Here is a 19,639-nt window from a genome sequence, read left to right as displayed (position 1 = left end):
CGAATTAAGATTAATTACGGAAGGTTCTCCCGTTCGATCGACGGAAGAAATCATGGACAAGTAGTTTGCACAAACGGGATGGGATCGATAAAAGCGTACGTACGTGCGTTCGTTCGTTGGATTGGATAAGTGCGGTTTTTAAAAGTACGATGAGGCCCGATGAGGGGAATTATTAGCTCGTGGTGAAACGTGGTTGTAAAAGGTTTATGAATCGTTAATGACACGAATTTTCCGCGGTAATGGATATTATATAACTGTCGCGTTTCGGAGAACTGAAGCGCTAATGCTTTACATTATCGCGAATTATCGCGCGCCACACCCGGACACGTTTTCGCGCCTTTTATTTTTTTTCATCGCGCACCCACGGGGTTGAAATTCGAGTTCCCGTACGCGCTCGTCCCCAGAAATTTCGCGAGGAGTTCACTCGCTCCACTGTGATATCACGTTGGGTGCAAATCGGAATTGATCGCTACCTTTTCGCGCAACGAGAGAAAAATCATTATTGAAAACGCTTCGATCAACGTTTCCAACGATCGGATCGAAGCGAGTTCGAAGATACGAGATCGAAACCGAGCCATTTCGATCGTTCGCAACAATTCGGATTTGCAGCGAAAAGTGGGCGAAGAGACGATCCATACTCGAGGCAAACTCGAGTTTAACTCGGCCACCTATCCCTATTCGAGCCGGTTCGATTCGATTGGGTTGATATTCAATTTCCCTGGGAGAATAAATTGTGGCGATAACGGTCGGTTAGGATTGTTGGAGAAGTTTGTTGGCCGGGAACGGTGAATCTTGGGTATCCCGCTTGGGTATTAGACGGGTAAAGGGTAGGAATGACGATTGGATGGGTCACGGAGGAGCGTCGCGGCTGCGGAGGAGCAGTCTTGACACTTTTGGCAAATTTCCACGCCGAGTCTACGCGTTATCTTTTGTCTCGGAGTAATTGTTTCCCCCAGGCGGGTATGCGCCAACAACGACGACGACGAGGCGACTACCACCAATGCAACCAAAGCCGGTTTCGAGACGAACGGTTTCGGGAAGAAGGAAAAGCAGAAGGCGAAATGTGGGGAGATCGAGGCGGGGTGCACAACTATCTCAGATATGGACGCGGACATTTATGTCGTAATGAAACGTCAGCCAGTTCCGCCCAACCGAATTTTGGAAATTCTCTCTCTCTCTCTCTCTCTCTCTTTCTCTCTGTCCCCGGTTGTAGATGCTAATTCGCATCCGCTCGTATTTCCAGCTAGAAATCTCGCCCTGCCCCTATCTCCTGGCAAATTTCTGCGCCCTAGGTCTCGCTATCGGTCTCATTTGCCCAGACGGACGATTTCACTCGCATTGATTTCGCAGACTGCCACCCAGACTCGTGGACCTCGTAATGGATCTTAAGACGAGATCGAGGCAAAATGTTCGGATATCAAATTCCGCGTTAAATAATCGTAGGAAAATATTTTGCCTCCGCCTTTCTCGCGTTCCATCTCGTTCGATTGCTCGATGGAAAAGAAGCAAGAGGATCTCGAAGCGAAAATAGAGAGGAGATGATCTATCGTTGAATCTTCTTAGCGATCATCAAGATCCCCCTTTTACGTGTGTACGATTCGTAAATGAATAATTCGAGGAGGAATCGAGATACGAGATAAAAAAAAAAAAAAAAAAAGAAAGGAAAGAAAGGAAATTCCAAGCGAAGGAAGAGGATATATAAGAGAATCTTATAGACTAGTCTCGCTCGATAGTTAACGTTGTAACGTTTTCGAGATGAAAATTGTGAAATAGTAATTGGGGCCATTGGGGGAAAAATTAATGAATATCGTAGTAGTTGAAGAAAAAAAAATCAACAACAGCTAACGGTTAAACGCTAATTACAACGTTAACGATTATAAAAAGAGGGAACCGAGAATCCATTACGGCGTTCATCTCGTTTCTGTTAACCAAAGGGAAGTTAAACGGTCGAATAAAAAGAGATTAATTTTCCTATCATTTCTAATTTTCTTCTCTTCACGATATCCACGCGACCGGCGATAAACGACTCGTAAACCCTTTTTACGAGGGTCGAAAGAGTGTAACCACGTAGTCGCGAGAAGCGACTTTCAGTAGTATCGCCATTCGATTTTATTAACGCGAAGAGTTTATAAAACAGCGCGAAATTGAGCGGTGGCGGATAGTGCGACGAGAGCAGAGAAAGAAGATCCGGAAGAAGGGTGGCTTCGAATCAAAGAGCAGCATCGATGGCGACGGTTTTGCACCGCTAATGTCAACAATTATCCCCGCCGCGATTAAAATCCACTCGCCGTTTCCACACCGCCTCCTGCTGCTCCCTTCTTGCTTAAACTCTAATTAAACCTTTTCCTAGCAACCCCTTTTTATACCCCCTGAATCCCTTTGTGGAACTGGACGACGTTTTGTCCCGGTTGAATCGCGTTTCAGTTAACAGTAGGCTACGATCCACGATCGAAAAACGAGCAACCGTTTTCCCCGCCAATCTCACGATTGTTTTGTCAACTCTACCTACCCTCGTCGAAATGCACACACAGACACATACACTCTCGTTTCGATCGCTTTCAATCTTCTCTCTCTCTCTCTCTCTCTCTCTCTCGTATTTTCCGAGGCAATTTTCCCGGTAACCCAATTTTCTAACGTAACGAGATAATTTTCTTACATTCCACACCATTCTATCGTTTCATCCAATTACCATTTCCCCGTTATTCGTCACTCTTTCTTCGCGAGAAGAAGAAAAAGAGGTCGTGGCGCGATGTATTTCCGGGCGATGCATTGCACGCTGTTGGCGTGAAAAAGAAAAAAAAAGAAAAAAAAGAAAAACGGGAGTTTCGCGAAATTGCATTAGAAGACGTATGCGAGGGAAGAGAGGGGAGGAGGCAAGGTTGGAGAGGTCGAGGAAAATTTCTCCGTTCGTTGGTTTTTATCGGGAAACCGCGAGGTTTTAGCATAAGCTTCATTTACGGGGCTAAAGGACGAAACGGATGGGCGGCGGCACTGTTTGCCGAGCGGATCCGAAAATAAATAGCGCGCGCTTGGTTGGTCGGAGGCGGGACCGGGGCCGAGACTCGTTCACAAAGGAACGACGTTTGAACGACGGGACGGTGAATGTTTAATCGCGTTCCCGCGGTGAAAAATCGCGCGTCCGTTTACCGATGTCGAACTTTGTTCCCCAACAACGCTGTCCCCGCTTTTTATAATGCTCTTATCGTGGATTTCTCCGTGGGAAATTGATGTTTCGACGACGGGGGGTGTTGCGAGGCCGGCCCCTAGTGATCCAGATACGTTTAAAGTGATTTCGTTTCTCGCCATTTTTTCTCCTTTTCCGTTTAGCTCAGTTTTAAGCAGCTTTACGACCCGTTTCGAAGCCAAGATTTCGAAGCCAGTTCAAAAAAGACACTTTTCTCCCCCGTAACGAGACGATATTAAAAAACGTGCATAAAGCTTCCCTCCGAAATATTCATCATCCTCTCTCAACATTTTCAATCTTCTTCGCGGCCATTAAGACAACGTCGTCGGCGGTGTAATGTAAATAAGATTATCGATGATATTCGATACGAAACACGACTGGTTTGCACGCATTTTTGTTACGCGTGTCATTTTCCTCGACGGTGCAGAAACTGCGCGAAGAATCTTTCTCAAAGTGAATTATCCTCTCGATTCAAACACCTTTCGCCAAGACCGTTATTAAATCATCTCGCACAAGGACTTTATTACCCACCAGCGACAAGGTTGCGCCGTTCCGGAACCGATCCACTTCTTGCGCTCGTTACAAAAGGGGTTGTTACCCTTTCTGAAAAGTTTCGTCGTCGTCGTCGTCTCGTCGTCTTCGTCCTCGTTGTCGTATCCGCGCCATTATTTCGTCCAAGCTTTTTCGCTCGCGACCGCAAGTATTACGTCGCACTAAACAAATGGGTTATTCGCGGCAACATTTGTCTTTGTACTTCAGCCACCGTACTTAAAGCATCCGAGACGCAAGTAAAATATTTGCGGGAGCAAGCAACCGCTCTCCCCTTAGCCCGCGATTCCTCTTTTTGCCCCTCCCACCTAGCCACTATTCCTCTGTCTTATTCCATCCGGTTGTCCCAGCTAAATCCCGTTAACGTGTATTTTTACGAGGGATTACGGATCCTATCGGTAATTCTGTCTAAACTATTTGCACGGGAAACATCTGGCTACTCGTGCAAACAAACGATTCGCGGAATCATCGTCGTTCCGCTCTTTTCGTGCCTTTTTTTTTTCTCTCTCTCTCCTTTCTTTACGATAATTGGAATTAACGCAACGCCGATCACGAAAATTATCCCGATTCCTATTTCTTCTTTCCGCCTTGAAAAATTATAAACACCCCGGTATATAAAGATAGGGTCCACGCTTGAATTGAAATCGTATCGATCAAGTTGATCTAAAGGGAAAGAGAAGGAAGGAAGAAAGAAAGAAAAAAAATTAATCAGAGGAAATCGCGTTTCGGTGTTCCAACGCGCCAACGTCGAATAATAAAGTATTCAAGGTGGATCCCGGCGCCAACTCGAGATTTCCCCGCCTCTAATGCGCTGTTTTATATTCGATTAATTCCGTCCGGTTTCACGCGAGATCCGACCGCCTGGAGGAAGAAGGTTGGCGGCGTCCAAAAAATTTCGAATTCAGATCGGGTGGACTGGCCGACCCTATCGGGCGAACTAACCGCTCTTTCCACCGCGATATTCGCCCCGTTTCTTCGACGAGGGTCGTTGCACGCTTGTAAATGGAACACGAATGCGATGCGCGCGAAACGCACGATCGAGGATGCTACGAGGATGTCGTAAATAGACCGACAAAATCATATACGCGCAAACATGGGTGCTGGAACGCGTGTTGTGTCGCAGCGACAAACATATTCACGGGCAGGTGAACAAATATTACGCGTACAACACGTTATAGCGTGGGTTGGATAATAAGGACGAGGAACGAAGAGAGAGAAATTCTGCAAGGAATCTCTCTTTCCAGCATCTGGGACTCGAATAGAGTCGTTCGTTTCTTGGCAAACGTATTTCCCGTTTTCCCTATCCCCAACTCTTACAAAAATTTTATTCTCGCCCGAAAAATCTGTTCAAACATCGGATAATTGCAATTTTTCACACCATTTGTTGTAATCCACGTAACAGTAGAGCGACGAGCGAGCGAGAAAGATTTAGCAAAAGTTTCCAATATCTGTCGAATTATTACTCAAAGAGAATAATATACCCGATAATATTCATCGTCTCTCGACGGTGCGTGTATCGTCGCACGAGGAGGAGATTCTCCAAGTGTTCCGAAGCCTTTTACACGCGTTCACCGATTTTTCCCGTCGTTCAGTCATCTCTCTGCCGTCGCTGCATCAATATCACGGTCTCTTTATACACCTCTGTTCGCGGATAGAGCGGATATTTGCCCAGCGTTACGCACATATTGCATTCTGAGATCGTTCCACGACGAATCGTTACCTCTGTTCCGAGTGAAAGCGTTCGCCGCGTCTTGAAAAGGTCTTGATCACACACACGCGCGCGCGCGCGCGAGGACGAAATATGATTCGATTTCGAAAACTCCGCCTATATCGCAAACACGAGATCCACACGATCCGCGTTTCACAACACGGTGAATATCTCACGGTCTGTCGGAAATCATGAAAGGAAACGCACGAGATCGTAAATCAATCCTGCCACGGCCGAAAATCGAGCTCTGAATTTCCTCGTATCGATCGGTCCAAACGACGAACCAAATCCTTTCCTCGCGGCTAACGAATAAGGCTTATCGGGAAAAAAAACCACGTTGCGAGAATAAAATTTCCGAATAGAAGAGTTCGTATAAAGGGCGTAGAAGAGGGGGCATTAATTTCCTCCTCCTCTCCGGAGTTTACGATGAGACGCGTACGCGTTAGTATCCCAGAGAAGTGTAGCAGGGGTTGCGGAGAAGCAAGCGAGCAAAAGCCACCACCACCACCGGTTCTTTTCTTCCGTTTTATCCGGCGTCCTTGGACCTCGATTTTTGTCGGAGGTTGGATGTGCACGGTTCCCTAGTTAGGAAAAAAAGCTAGGAAGGAGGAGGAGGTGGTGGTCGTGTTTCCGCGATCCGCAAAAATTCGAACGGGGAAAGCTCTGCCTCCGGCCTCTATCCCCGGGGCCACCCATCGTGCAACCCTCTTCAACCTTCCCTTCCCAGGGATTTCTAGTGTAAAATACGGAATGAGCGTGCCCGTTGCGGTGGGAAATTTCGGGTAATATCAGCGGTCACTTCCGGACCCGTGAGGAATATTAAACCTTCCGCCACGAGATTTTTCTCCCCCTCTTCTTCCTTCTTCTTCCCGTTCCTCGCGAGGCGAGCCAACACGAAATTAGCCGGCCGATCGAACGATACGTTGCAACCACGTAACGTTTCATAGAGTTTACAATTTTTTCCCCGAGCGAATGTTTCCTCGTTAGTTTTTTAATTGGATTTCGATGGTCAGTTTCGATCCCCCGTTCGAAGGAGGAGGAAGGAATCCCCGATCCGTTAATTATTATGTTTTTAATGAAGGTAATCGAGGTGCGCGGGCGAGGAGATTTTTCGGTCGGCCTCTTCGGGCTTATTAATTTCCCAATGCGAAAACAATGTCGATTGTGTAAATCTCGGCTAGCCGTTCGCGATAAATTCGCGGTCACCGGGGGAGGAGGAATAGCGAAACGAGCGCAAATATGTGATTTGAAATTTACACCGGTCCGGTTGTATTATGTTCCGTCAACGCGGTATAAACAGGAAAATATTACGCGGCGGCATTACGTTAACGAGAGGACGACAATCGGTTTGAAACGGATTGAAACGAGGAAGAAAATAAATGCACGCTCCGCGTGGATATATCCAACGATTTGGCATCGTTGTAATTTCGATTCGGGATCGAAAAGTCGAGCGCGTTAACGAAAAATAACGCGGCACCATTCCGATCGACGAGTTGCGGTTACACGTGCAATTTATCGCGACCACGCGAAAATTGCATTCCACGCTCTTTCGACTCTCGATCCTCTTTCCTTTCTTTTCCTCCTCTTCCTCTGCTTGCATTTTTTCGTCGTCGTCCAAGATATGGAACGACTGAAAGAATAGAGGAGGGGGAAGGTCAAAGGGATGGATGGATATGGATGGATGGATGGACGAGAGAGGAAGAGGACCTCCTCCTCGTTGCAAAAGTGTTCGTGAACGGAAACTAGGTTCTATTACTGGCCTTCGATCCACACCTGGGTACCAAACCTCCCTTCTCTACCGCGTAGTAGATCCACGCAAATCCTGGCGTGGATCGAATCGATATCCTTCCCCGAAGGAAGCAACGGCCAAGAATGGACCACGGGCCAATTTCCTCGGGACAGTTTGCGATTTTTCACTTTGCACGCTGCCCTGCCCTGCGTAATCCCGTTTCTCCATCTAACGATAGTCCCGGGGCCACCCAAGGGGAAAACGTCAGCGTATATCCAGACAGAAGGGAAATATCGCAGCGCGTCTGGTCAGGTTCACAGAGGGACGACGTAAACGTCGGCGTATCCGTGTATTTATCAATCGGAAATATCGCCCCTCTCCATTGTCGCTTCTCTCTCGACGCGCGTTTGTGATTATATTTTTCGCGCGCTTTTTTAATTAGGAACTCGTAATTACTTTGAACTAGAAATTCGAAAATTCGTCCGATTTGAGAATTTCATCATCGATGGAAGAATTTCGGGAGAAATTGATGCAGACGAAGTTAGAAACTCGAAAACACGAAGAAACGGTAGGGTAGAAAAATTTTGATATACACGAGGAACGACATTCGATGATATCCGAATCCGGCATATGGCAAAATATCCGGAAACTGGCTCGTTCGACCGATGCTACGGAGGCTTGTCAATACCGAGATCCGAGCGTTTAGAAGGCGTCGGAGTTTCCTCGATAGTATCCGCGACTGAAGAGGGATATTTGCGGATAATACCGGGAAATCTTTTTAAACTTTTCGTTCCGCGTGGGTGGGTCGCGTTAACCGAACCTCCTCCTATCGGAAACAACTGTTTGTATTTCCGATAGAGAGGCGTCGCGCGCTCCGCATCAAGTGGATGAAACCTTAACAGACGGTTTATCCTTTAAAGTTTATCCCAACAAGAGACGATGCTCGCTCCTTCGGTTCTCCTTTGCCCGCGAGAAATCGATTCCGCCCGCGTTCCAACCAAAATTGCCCACATCCTTTTTTCAAATCTGCTTTTTCCAACGCGTGGCAACGCTTTGAATCTTTCGCCTGCACCTTTAAATCCAACTTTCCCCTCCTGAATACGTAATCCGTATCGCGCATCTCTTAAACGTAGAATAAATGTATATCGTCGAGCGTGGCCATATACGACAACAACCGGAGAGAAGCCAGCTTTCGAATTTCGTTGTATATATATATATATATATATCCCAGATATTTTTTTAATTCTACGCGTAAAACCGAGAATAAAATTGCTTCGTTTAGAGGCTTCATTTTTTTGAGAAAATTGAGTTTGAAATATTCAAACGGGAAATATGAAGATTAGACGTACGTGTTACTCCACGAATTTTCAAAATTAGATTTTTCCCGGAAATTTACTCTCTCTTTTTTTTTTTTTAACCGGATACTTTTTTCGAACGAAAATATTGTATTCTACGTTATTGACGTTCTTTTTTTTTTTTTTTTTTTTTTTGCCGTTGAACAATCTCCAGCCGATTATCTGCCTAGCTGAAAATTAGCCAAACTGCATTCAACTGTGTGCGCGCGCGACACAGGTTTACACAAACTCGTTTTTTCTCCTCTACATACACGTACAGCTCGAAATGAAAAAACTTTTGCTTCCTTCCCTTTCCGACATATTTTCACGCTGTTAAAATTAATAACGCTGCTGTTACTACGTGTATATATAACGCAATCCCATTTACGATCGATAGGTTCGTTAAACCGATCGTTAAAATCTGAACAAACGCATCGCGCTCGCCACTATCGGATAAATAGAAACATTAGGGGAAACGTAGAGGAGAGAGGAGAGGAGAAACAATATCGGGCGGAAGTACGTCATGCGGAAGCGTGAAATGTAATAGAGACTCAGGTGGTACGGTATCGATAAGGCTCGATCGAACCTCGGGGAGGGCACGTTACGTTATCCGATCAGGTATTATTTGACTCGAGGAAAATTCCGTGCCGAAGGAAAACTAACGTTTAAAAGATGCGACGCAGAGGCAAGTGTATCGACACAGGGGAAAGATCGATTCGCGTACAACCATTCGATACCGAATGGATCGCTCTTCGACAAATAGACTCGTCGCCTCGTTCCGCTGTATTTACGCGTGTAACGCTTCGATAACCTCTTGAGAGACGGCACAAAGGGAAAAACCTTGACGTTTTAATTTGTCTCAAGGTTTTTTTCACAGACGATCGACAATCGTCTTCGAAAGGAAAAAAAGTTGATCGTTGAGACGTATATATGTTGCGATACGATTAAAAACTCGTTTTTTCGACGAAGGGACATGGATTCTGTGTCTATCTGCACGTACTACCAATACTCGAATCCCTAAACCTTGACAATTTTCCAACCTATGCGAAGTGACAGTTTCCCCAAAAAAATTATTTGACTGGTAAAAGCTTCTTGTTCTCTTTAAAGACCTAAGTTTTTAAAATCTGTCAAAACTGAGATCAGATTCCCGAAAGAACACGATCACAATATTCGAAATCGAAACAACGCTGGTCGATCAACGATCGTTCGATTCTTCCTCCTCTCCTTCCTCCTCCTCCCGTTCATTCGATTGGTATGGATCGACATAGAACGAAGTTTCATCCGTCGGATGTGATCGCGTTGCAGCGAGAATGATCGATGCGAGGACGAGAGGAAGAAAGGGTGCAAGAAGGAACGGGTTGAGACGGCGCGCATTTAACGACAAAACCGTAGCCAGAGATATTTACGTGGGAGCCATATGGTTGAGCAAAGCAAAACAGTTCTTAAAATGACGATCATAAATTTTGCTAAACGGCCTCGTTGGAATTTATATTCCGCGTATATAGGAAAGGGACGATGTCGTCCCTCTGTGCGGTATGCAACGTAACCTATACACACACACACACACACACATATATATATGTACGTATAACTTCCGGTATCAAGCGGATCCTCGTTACCGAGGGCAAAAGACACATTTCGTGGCGCTAGTTCCGGTAACGCGGTTGACTCTAATTGAGAAAAATTGTTCGTAAAACGCCCCTCACCGGACAAAAGAGACGAGGGTAACCTCCCCCTCTCCCCACAATTTATTATACGATTTCTTCTTTGCGGAATTTACCGCGCGCCTCCCGCCAATTAAACTCGCTTCAATTTGGATTAATCTCGAGAACGTGAAGAGCTCCCCCGGCTATCTTCTTCCCTTTTTCTTCGCCCCGGCCTCTCCTTTCTCGTTTCAACTCGTTCGAGGGACGTTACGTTAGGGCGTTACGCGAGCGGAGAGCGACCTCTTTTCATTAAAAAGTTCTATCACGGTTCCCGAAAGAAACGTTTACGTTGATATTAATATCTTAAATATACAAATGATTCCCTCCCCCTCCTCCTTCCTCTTGTCCCTCGGATCACGATTGACCCATCCCTCCCCCTGTTTACGACGTTATAACTTTTCCGAGTTGAAGAAAAATATAAAATATAATATGTGTATGTATATATATATATATATATATATCTGCACGCTTCGTTTAAAAAAAAAAAAAAAAAAAAATACACGGTACACAGAACCCTTTCGAGAGTACGTTTTTGTTTTTTCGAAAAATAAATGAATGACGATATATATCCGAATGTAAACAATAATGGTAAACATTCGAATAGCTATTATTTTAAAAACGTGCTTTCACGATCCGTCCATTGGAAAATATGAAAAAACAAAAGGTAGAAACGATACGAGAACCCCGTCCCTTTAAACGGTCCGTTCGAATCTATCTCCCTCCCCCCTCTCCCCCGTTAACCATCGCGATGTTTCGATCGCACGGACAAAAGCGTTGGAGAAACGAGACGGAAGGTGGGCCAGCCAATAAGTCCGAGAGGATTCGATCACGCCCCGTTCGCGTTTCCATGTCCGCTCGATAGATAAGATCCGAGCGCAAACGAGCCCGCATCGTTTTTTGCTTCTTTTCTTTCTTTTTTTTTTTCTTTCTTTCTTTCTTTTTTTTTTTTTCTTTTTTGTCCTTTTTCTCTTCGAGCACGATGACTCGACCCTGTCGAGAGGCGATTATTTTTCCGCGTCCCCTGCAACAGAGAGGAGAGATCGAGTTCGTTAAGCCGTGACAATACGGTTTATTTTCGCTCCTCTTGGCTGATGGTCGTTTCGCGTTCACCTTCGTGACGCGTGCCACCGAGGAAATATCAGCTGTGTCGATCTCTCTCTCTCTCTCTCTCTCTCTCTTTCTCTGTCTCTCCGTTTGCCGCCGTTTCTCCGTCCTCGTCTAGAAATGACGTGAATTATTAACGAGGGGATGAATATTCGAAGCGACGCCTCGGTGCAAGACTACGTTTAACCTGTCCGCGAAATTAGCATGCGGTTTTTCGAGCCTTCCCAAGCCTCGACCTAATTGTTCGACGATCGGATAAAAAGAGGGCGTCAAAGGCTACGTATATAAACTTGGTCGTTTATCCCGGATCGTTGACTAATTATCGATGCATCAGGTTGCCGAGATTATCCGAGGAGGTGGAATTATTGGTATCGAGAGGGAGGGGAAGGGAAGAAGAGAATTGGAATCGAAATCCGGATGATAATGCGAATTAATGAAATTCTTATTAATTTCTCGTAGAAACGGATATACGAATAATCGGTAATTATACTCTCGAATAGACTATCGCGATATTTAAAACTCGCTCGATACGAGAAATTAGTAGTATTAAAAATCAATAGCCAGGCGCGATCAATCGGTTCTCTTCGAGAGATAAGATTAAAGCAGTCGCGTCGTAATATAGCGATCATTTACAGAAAGAAAGAAAGAAAGGGAAAAAAGACGTGGATCAATAGGGGATAATTCGAGGTTAGCCGACGAACGATACGAGTGAAAATCTAGGCGAGAGTGGACGAGGGAAACTATGTTACGTTGTGTTTGCAACAGGCGTTTACAATGGGCGATTAATTGCTCGAGGCTAACTGTGACCAGCTTTTCGCCCCGCTTTGCAAAACGTTCAAACGGCCGAGGTCAGGGGAGGATGATGACTCCATCGTTGCGAGGCTTGCGCACCCCTTTCTCATTTATGATCTTATGCAACGTGCAACGCAATGTTATATCTACGTGATTCGTGGCGACGCATATTAAACACCCTTCACCTCTACGGTCAACTATCGGTATTTCTGACCGAGGATTCCTTCGGAAAATTTCTCCTCTTCCGGTAGACGACTCTTAAATGACTCGATGAAAGAGAGTGGGATCGAGGAATTCCTCGCCTCGAAGACGATCTCGAGCATATAATATTTCTCGGAAAATCTTCGTTTTCGAGAAGAGAGAGAAAGAAAAAAAGGAAGGGATAGAGAAATAACGTGACGCTTGTATAACGAAGCGATCTTAAGGAAATTCTTTTAACCCGCGGAAAAAATAATCGTGCCGTTAAAAAAGTTTCTCCCTATCTCCGTTCTCTTAATCCAAGTTTAAAAAAGTTAAGATAAACTCGCGCTCACGCTTAGCTCGATTGTTAGAGAGTAAGAATAATATTTACATGTAACGAGAGAAGGAGAGATATGATACAGCTTGATAAGTTACACTGCGGGGGTATATAAATGTACTTTACTTACCCCCCCCCCGCCCCCTCCACTTCTCTCTCTCTCTCTCTCTCCCCCCGCCCCCCCCCCTGTAACTTAAAGTCGTTTAAAGACCGGCTAAAACTTGGAAATTTGCTTTCAGATGTGCCTGATCCACCGGACCGCCCTCTCATATCCAACTTCACCTCGAGATCCGTGCGTCTATCCTGGGTGGCGAGTCGTAATTCTCATAACAACCCGATCTTGTACTACGTCATCGAAACTCAGTAAGTCCTTTAAATATTGACTCTACACTTACCTCCTTAGATAAGATTAGCCTCTTTCTCTCTCTCTCTCTCTCTCTCTCTCTCTCTCTCTCTCTCTCTCTCTCTCTCTCTCTCTCTCTCTCTCGAATCGAGAAGGAAATTAATTTCGCCCGGAACCGGAAGCGAGAGCTGTTTGAAACACCATCGACGTGGATCCAACGTTCGACGTGTTATCCTTCGACGAATTAATTTCTTCCCATCTTTTTCCTCTTCTTCCTTTTTCTCCTCTCTCCCCTGCTTACCCTCCTTTTCGTCCATTGTGTCCGCGATACGATGATATTTCCTCTCGGTTCGGCTCGAAAGTAACGACACAAGAGGGACAAGGGGCGCGGTCCAAAATAGCCGTCTGCATTCGAGTACGTCTCGGAGAGTCTGATTATCTTTCGGATACAAGGTACGAGTTCGAGGCTTTAGCCCCGTGGCCGGGGGAACGGAAACGGATAAAATAAAAGGAGTTACTAGGGATAAGAACTGCGGTGTCGATAAGCACCCTTTGTTCTCCCTCGCTTCCTCCAGCCCCTGTTATCTTCTCTCATCCTTCCTGCCCCTTTCTCTACCCCACCTACCCTCTTTCCGCTTCTTTCTCCCTGTCCAACTCGCCCTTCGCCGACCCTTCGCCTCCTCCTCCCTCTCCTCTCTCGTTCACGTACGAGAGGAGAAAGAAGCCAACCCACGCCAACTCGCACTTATCCCACCCCGCGTTCCACCATTTTCCAGAAATTCGCTATCGACATTTCCGATATATATATATATCGAACCTTGACCACCACTCGCGAGGTTTGCACACGGTGAAATGCGCGCAACGAAATTGGACTTGAAAGAAGGGAGCGCGTGAAAAAGCGAGCGAGAGAGAGAGAGAGAAAGAGGAAAAATCGTGGAGAGATCTTCGTTCCTCCCTTATCGCGAGTAACCTCGCTTTTCACCGATCATGGCCTTTCGTCGGCTGCGACATCGGGAAATTCGGCAGCGGCCGTAATTTTCATCCGTGGATGGAGCGCGTAAATTTGACCGAGTCCAGGGCTGGGGAGGGGGTTGCGAGTAACGTCGGTTTAATTCAATTTGCCGCGACTGTCATCGTTCTTCATTCGTGGGAATCTACGTGTATAGTAAACACAACGCGAATATGCGATTCTTCTTGTCACCATCGATTTTATCCCCCGTGACAAATTTTATTTATCCGGAGATGGTAATTTGATTTCGTTGTTTCGGTGAGTCGAAGGCGTGAAATAAAGTGGAGAAAAATACGGATTCGTCGCCAGTTGTTGGTTCACGAATCGTTTTCGAGAAACCAATGGGCTGTGCGTTTATTATTTCGCTCGTTACCATTTACCGTGTTTCTTCCCTTTCTCTTTTTTTATCGCGAGCCGTCAAACGAAGGAAAAGCCGGTGTGGAATTTCCGCGCAAGAGAAAGGAAAGATGAGCGACGAAAGGGAGAATAAAAGAAAGAAAAAAGAGCCGTGACGAGAGCCGGTCGTGGAGGAGAGAGAGAGAGAGAGCGTTGCGCGAGGAAGAAAATTAGTTAGAGTCTTTGGAAAAGAGAGACAATGGAAGGCCGCCCGCGTCTGCGGCTTGGAAAGTAGACCTTCGATTTTCATCCCTGCCACGTTTTCCGTTTCGCGGCGGCCGGCCGCGCAACGCTTCTTCGTAAATAGTTTTAAATTACGCCGCCCTCCCCATAAATCAATCCTATAATAAGATTCCCCGGTTAAAATCCGCTTCCCCGTTTCAAACGCCTTTCAATTTCTTCCCAACAGCGCCTCTCCTATCGTCCTCCCTCCCCGATAACTCGATGCTCGAGGTACGCGCAATCCGATATTCGGATATCGAGATCGTACAACTATTGGCTGACGATCACGTTTAACGGGGCGAAATTTCTCGAGCGACGCGCGAGAGAGATCGATCGCGATTTAATTATTAAGTTGGAATCGGACGACACGGGTCGAGAAGGCACGTTGGCGGCACGTACGATCGTTCGTTTCTTGGGGAGAGACGCCCATCCCCGGTCGGGGAGGATGAGAAGAAAAAAAAGGAAAAGAAAAAAAGGAAAGAATGGAGGAGAGAAGGGAGGAGAGAGAGAGAGAGAGAGAGATCGGGTCGGAGGAAGATAAAGCGGAGGGTTCAGAGGGGACGGAATTCTTAATCAAGTTTCTTTTCCGATCCTCTTATCCCGCTCGTTCAACGGAGCCAGACAAAGCCGTGAGAGTGAAGAGAAGTTATAGGAAATAATATATCAGCCGGGTGTCGTTATGGTCGCCGAATATTGAAGTTTCGCCCGCGAACCATTTCGCTCGCCTTGCCGCTCTAGCTGGCAGGCCCTTTCAGAAAACTATCGTAATACCTCATAGAACTTGGAAAATATTAGTTTTATAATAAAGTTCGAACAAACTTCCTTCTTCCGTCCCCCTCCCCCTCCCCCGTCTCTCTCTCTCGGTCCTTATATCTCTCGCTCTATTCCATCCTCCGGGATCCTCCATCTTTTCCTTTCTCAAACCACGCGGAGTTTCCATCGAAGCTACGAAGAAGGAGGTCTACAGTCATTTCGCCCGTTGGATTATTAATCTTTGAAGAAATCAAGCGGCGAATTTTGACGAAGAACTCACGACCACGATTCTCTCCTCCTCGAGCGACTCGTCCCCAGAATGTCGTCCCCAACTTCTTCTCGAGGGATAAGCGGCGGCTGCCTCGAATTAAAAATTCGACGTCGGCTGACTGACCGATGGGGACGTTTGTCGTTCCACAGATATCTCGGCCGTCTAATTGACCGAGAAACTCTTTGGAAATTTTACTCGATAACGTTCGATCGAATGAACGAATTCATCGATCTCGCATCGACGACAACGTTCGCGACAACGATTACGGTGACATTTATAACGGGCACTCCCCTCTAGTGGCGAGAAAAAAAAACGGGGGAAAAGAAAATCGTGGAGAGCGAAGGATTTTTTTCGAGCGCGGAAAGAATAAAAATCTCTCTTAAATTCTCATCGAGAGTTTTATTTCTATGGGGTTTAATGAACTGTCGACGGGAAAGTAATCCTCCCGCTATATTCACGCCCGTCGGACTCGACGGACTATCAATCTTCGTACCTTCACGGGGAGCCAATCAATTTCCTCGAATAATTCATTCGCAGCCGCCCGTGTAACGCGCGTAATATCGTTACATTCGTTCAAACTTTCTTGACATTAACCGTAATTGACTCGTTACGAGATTACTATAATTTTTCGTTTCGATCGAAACGAAATCTTTTCTTTTTTCCTTTTTTTTTTTTTTTCATTCTTCTGTCCAAATAAAGTCTTAAAATCGTTCGTGTATAAAGAATTTCTTCTTTTCTTGTTCAACCTTCGAACAAGAAATCGAGTAGAACGTAGTTCGAAAGTTCGAAGACATCGATTACGATTAAATTTCGCCGAGAAATCGAACCACGTTGCGCGATATTTGATCACGATATGTGGGACACCCTTTGCGCGGCTGCGAAGGATCGGGGTTTGTTTTCACTAGCTACACAGAAATCGATCCACTGGAATAAGATCATAGGCTGCTTTGTTCCGATTCTCGCAAAGAAAGAAAGAAAAAAAGAAGCGCCGAACAATGAACATCCACGTCTTCGAAAGCTATATAACAAACACGCGACAAACAATACACACTTGTCGATTCTCTTCTTCGTAACCGAGCAATTAGTCCGCTCGATACGGTGGGAAAAGACGAATTATTGAAATACATTATTCAAACACGGGGGATAGAATTCATCGAAAACAGGAACAGATGATATACCACCGAGCGATAGTTCGAGCGGTGGAAAAAATAAATATTGCACAAGCTCGTTAATTTTCGTTGCGAGAAATCAAAGAGTCGAGGAGAGTCGCTTAAAAAAAAAGAAAAGAAAAAGGTGGATTAAGTCAAAGTATAAGGAATGATGTAATTCGCGTAAGAAGTAGAGCGGTAAGTAGAGTTGCCACGATCTCGACTTTTTTTTTTAATTTCGACGCGATAAACACGATTTCAACGCGGGCGCAAGCTACGTGACACGTTTTTCCTCCAAGTTTTCACCCTTCACCTTCTTAACACCACTTTTCCCCCGTTCCTTTCAAAACGCGCAGCGTAGCAGCAGCAGCGTAGTTCTGGCGGGGTAGTTGTGCAGCTGACGCCCGGATGAGGAACACGGCCGTATGAAAAATTCCTCGGGGCTTAATGGATATAATTTCATCGTGGAGGAACGGCCAGCGTTCTTCCCCACGCTCCGATTTGAATAACGGATTAATGACAGTTACGTGACGCGCAGTCGAATCGCGATGAGAAGACGACGGCTTTGACCTCTCCCCTTCTCTCTCTCTCTCTCGAGATGAGAGTCGTCACCCCACTCTGACCCCGTTGATCGTTCATTAAGTGGCTGGCTCGTCGTCGATCAATTGTATCGAAAGAATCTCGTTAATTTCGTTTCGACGTCAACGGGCTATTGTACGGCCAATCATTGACCCGTTTCACTCGTATATTACTCGTACCCACGCTCCGCTGAAACAATGCGCCGCCCAGGGGCACAATGGGGGCGGATGACACTTATGAAAGTAACATCGAGAATGTTCACAGGCATCCCAGCCTCCTTTTCAATCGCGTCGCCGATCGAGTGGCCCATCCAAATTTTCCTATTCCACGATATCATCCGTCGCGGATCGTCTCGATCATCCGCCGAGCGACGCGTATTCGATACCGCTTTTGTTTCCAAGCGACAACATTTTTCTCGTCGTGACACCGATCCTCTGTTAAATTACGATTAAAATCCGCACGAATGTGAACGATCGAGGGCAAACGTTTCGATTTATCACCTATCTAGATTATAAAAAAAAAGAAACGATTGTCTCTATAATCGCAGTTTTCTTAGCCGAGCAATCCCCGTTGGAATGACACGCCGAGAGGACAGGACACCGCTATTATCGAAAATACGGAACGAATTGTCGAGAAGAGGATTGGCTCTCGATACGTTTCTTCGGAGATCCGAGGACGGAGGATTAAGGCGGATACGAAGAAGGGGGGAAAAGAAAGAAGAGAGGCAGAGGTAAACGTCCCGATCGTTGTCGAAAATCCCCGAGAGATTCGCCGCTTCCATCAACGAGGAGTTCCTTAGTTGCGCGATACCTGGCCAGGGTCAGCCGACTTAATTCCAGAAATTGTAGTACCGTTCCTATGTTTATAGAATACGAGGCGGGGGGAGAGAGAAGAGGGTAGAAACAACGCTGGTTAATCGACCATCGCGAAGATTAGAGGGAAAACTTAATTATAAAGATCCTGATTGGTGGAAATCTCCGAGGACCAGCATCGCCAACTCCAAGAAGACGGACCTATTCCACCGCCAATAACGCGGAGTTTCGCGGAATTGCATACCGGCAATGTTTTTCGATGTACTCTTATCTTCGCTCATTCTATCTCGGTTGGAATCAATCGGGAAGGCACATTTTCGATTAATTTCGTTTCTTTCGATAGGAAAGAGCACGAAAAAGTTCACGATAAACCAAATTTCCAATCGAAAAAAATCGAAGTGACAAATTTATCGACGATTCAGATTCGCGAGATATCGATCTCGCCTGCCCTTTGAGCAAATACGACAACTTTTAATTACGCACGAAGGTGTCCCCGCCGCTTCAGCATGCGTCCCGACACCTTTCGAGATGATTTAAAAGGCCGCCTCGCGTCGGGAAGAGAAAGAAGGAGGAAAGAAGGCGACGAGGGAGCGGCAGCCGAGAGTCGCATAGAACAAGCAATTTCACGGTCCACGGAAATGAGAGAAAAAAGAATGGAGACGGACGGGATAGGCGGACGTGGATACATTCGCGCCAAGATGCGGAGAAACGTAGAAAGGATGGTCTTAGACCCGAGATGATGAAAGCGCGTCGACTCGCGCGTATTTTGTACGTTCGTTGGGGGGGAAAAAAAAAAAAAAAAAAAAAAAAAGAAAAAGACGCGAGAAGCTCTTTGGACTTTGCTTCTCGCAAAGATTTATCGAGACGGAGGGAAATTTATTCGACCCGATTAAATGCCCACTTTATCGAGTCGGTCGATTTCGCCGACCGCTCTCCGTTCATCAAAGGGTGGAGCCAGCACCAGGTTCTGATGGCTTGTTTCGGCGAAATCAATTTCAATCTTACGAAGCGAAACGTTGAAAAATTCGCCGTTACGGTGTAAATTTACCGGATTCGATTTAAATTCTTCTCCGAGCCGTTCTCCGAAGCACGACGCAGTTTCGCGTCGAATTGTTCGTTTCGTCGCTTTTATATTATACACCGATGAAGAGATAAGAAGAAACGAGGGAAGAGGGGGGCGAGTGTTTCGTTTGGAAGAGAGGCGGGAAAGAAGAAGGAAAAGGAAAAAGAGCGAAGGTCGCGTATCATCGACAACGACGATAATAAACGGTATAAATCTTGTCGCGCTCGATCGATTTCCGTGTTGGAGGGAACGCGGGCTGCAATGACCCGGTTACACGCCAAATAATAGTTACCGCGTACACACACACACACACACACACACATTGCACCGTACTACGATTCAATTGACGTTATCAACGTTTAACAGAAACTCCGCTCCTGTGTATACAGCACGCGCGTGTATCGGGGCGAAACCGAATCA

At 46.1% G+C, this 19,639-nt stretch overlaps 1 protein-coding gene across 5 annotated transcripts in view; it reads left to right on the top strand.

The window, feature by feature from the left end:
• Positions 1 to 19,639, top strand: part of LOC100864056 (putative receptor-type tyrosine-protein phosphatase mosPTP-1) — a 314,861-nt gene that overhangs the window by 224,634 nt on the left and 70,588 nt on the right. For all 5 annotated transcript variants that reach the window (XR_015291661.1, XM_086906437.1, XM_086906439.1 and 2 more), the window contains exon 3: positions 12,863 to 12,986. Coding sequence is in view for 4 of the 5 variants with exons in the window: in XM_086906437.1 (XP_086762563.1) it covers positions 12,863 to 12,986 (124 nt within the window). In the remaining variant the exon portion in view is untranslated. The remainder of the gene's footprint in view (positions 1 to 12,862; positions 12,987 to 19,639) is intronic.

Source organism: Apis florea, unplaced genomic scaffold (genome assembly GCF_048593485.1).
Source record: "Apis florea isolate Af1SG1 unplaced genomic scaffold, ASM4859348v1 contig_2495_pilon, whole genome shotgun sequence".
Lineage (NCBI taxonomy): Eukaryota > Metazoa > Arthropoda > Insecta > Hymenoptera > Apidae > Apis > Apis florea.
This window is presented reverse-complemented; position numbering and strand designations above follow the sequence as displayed.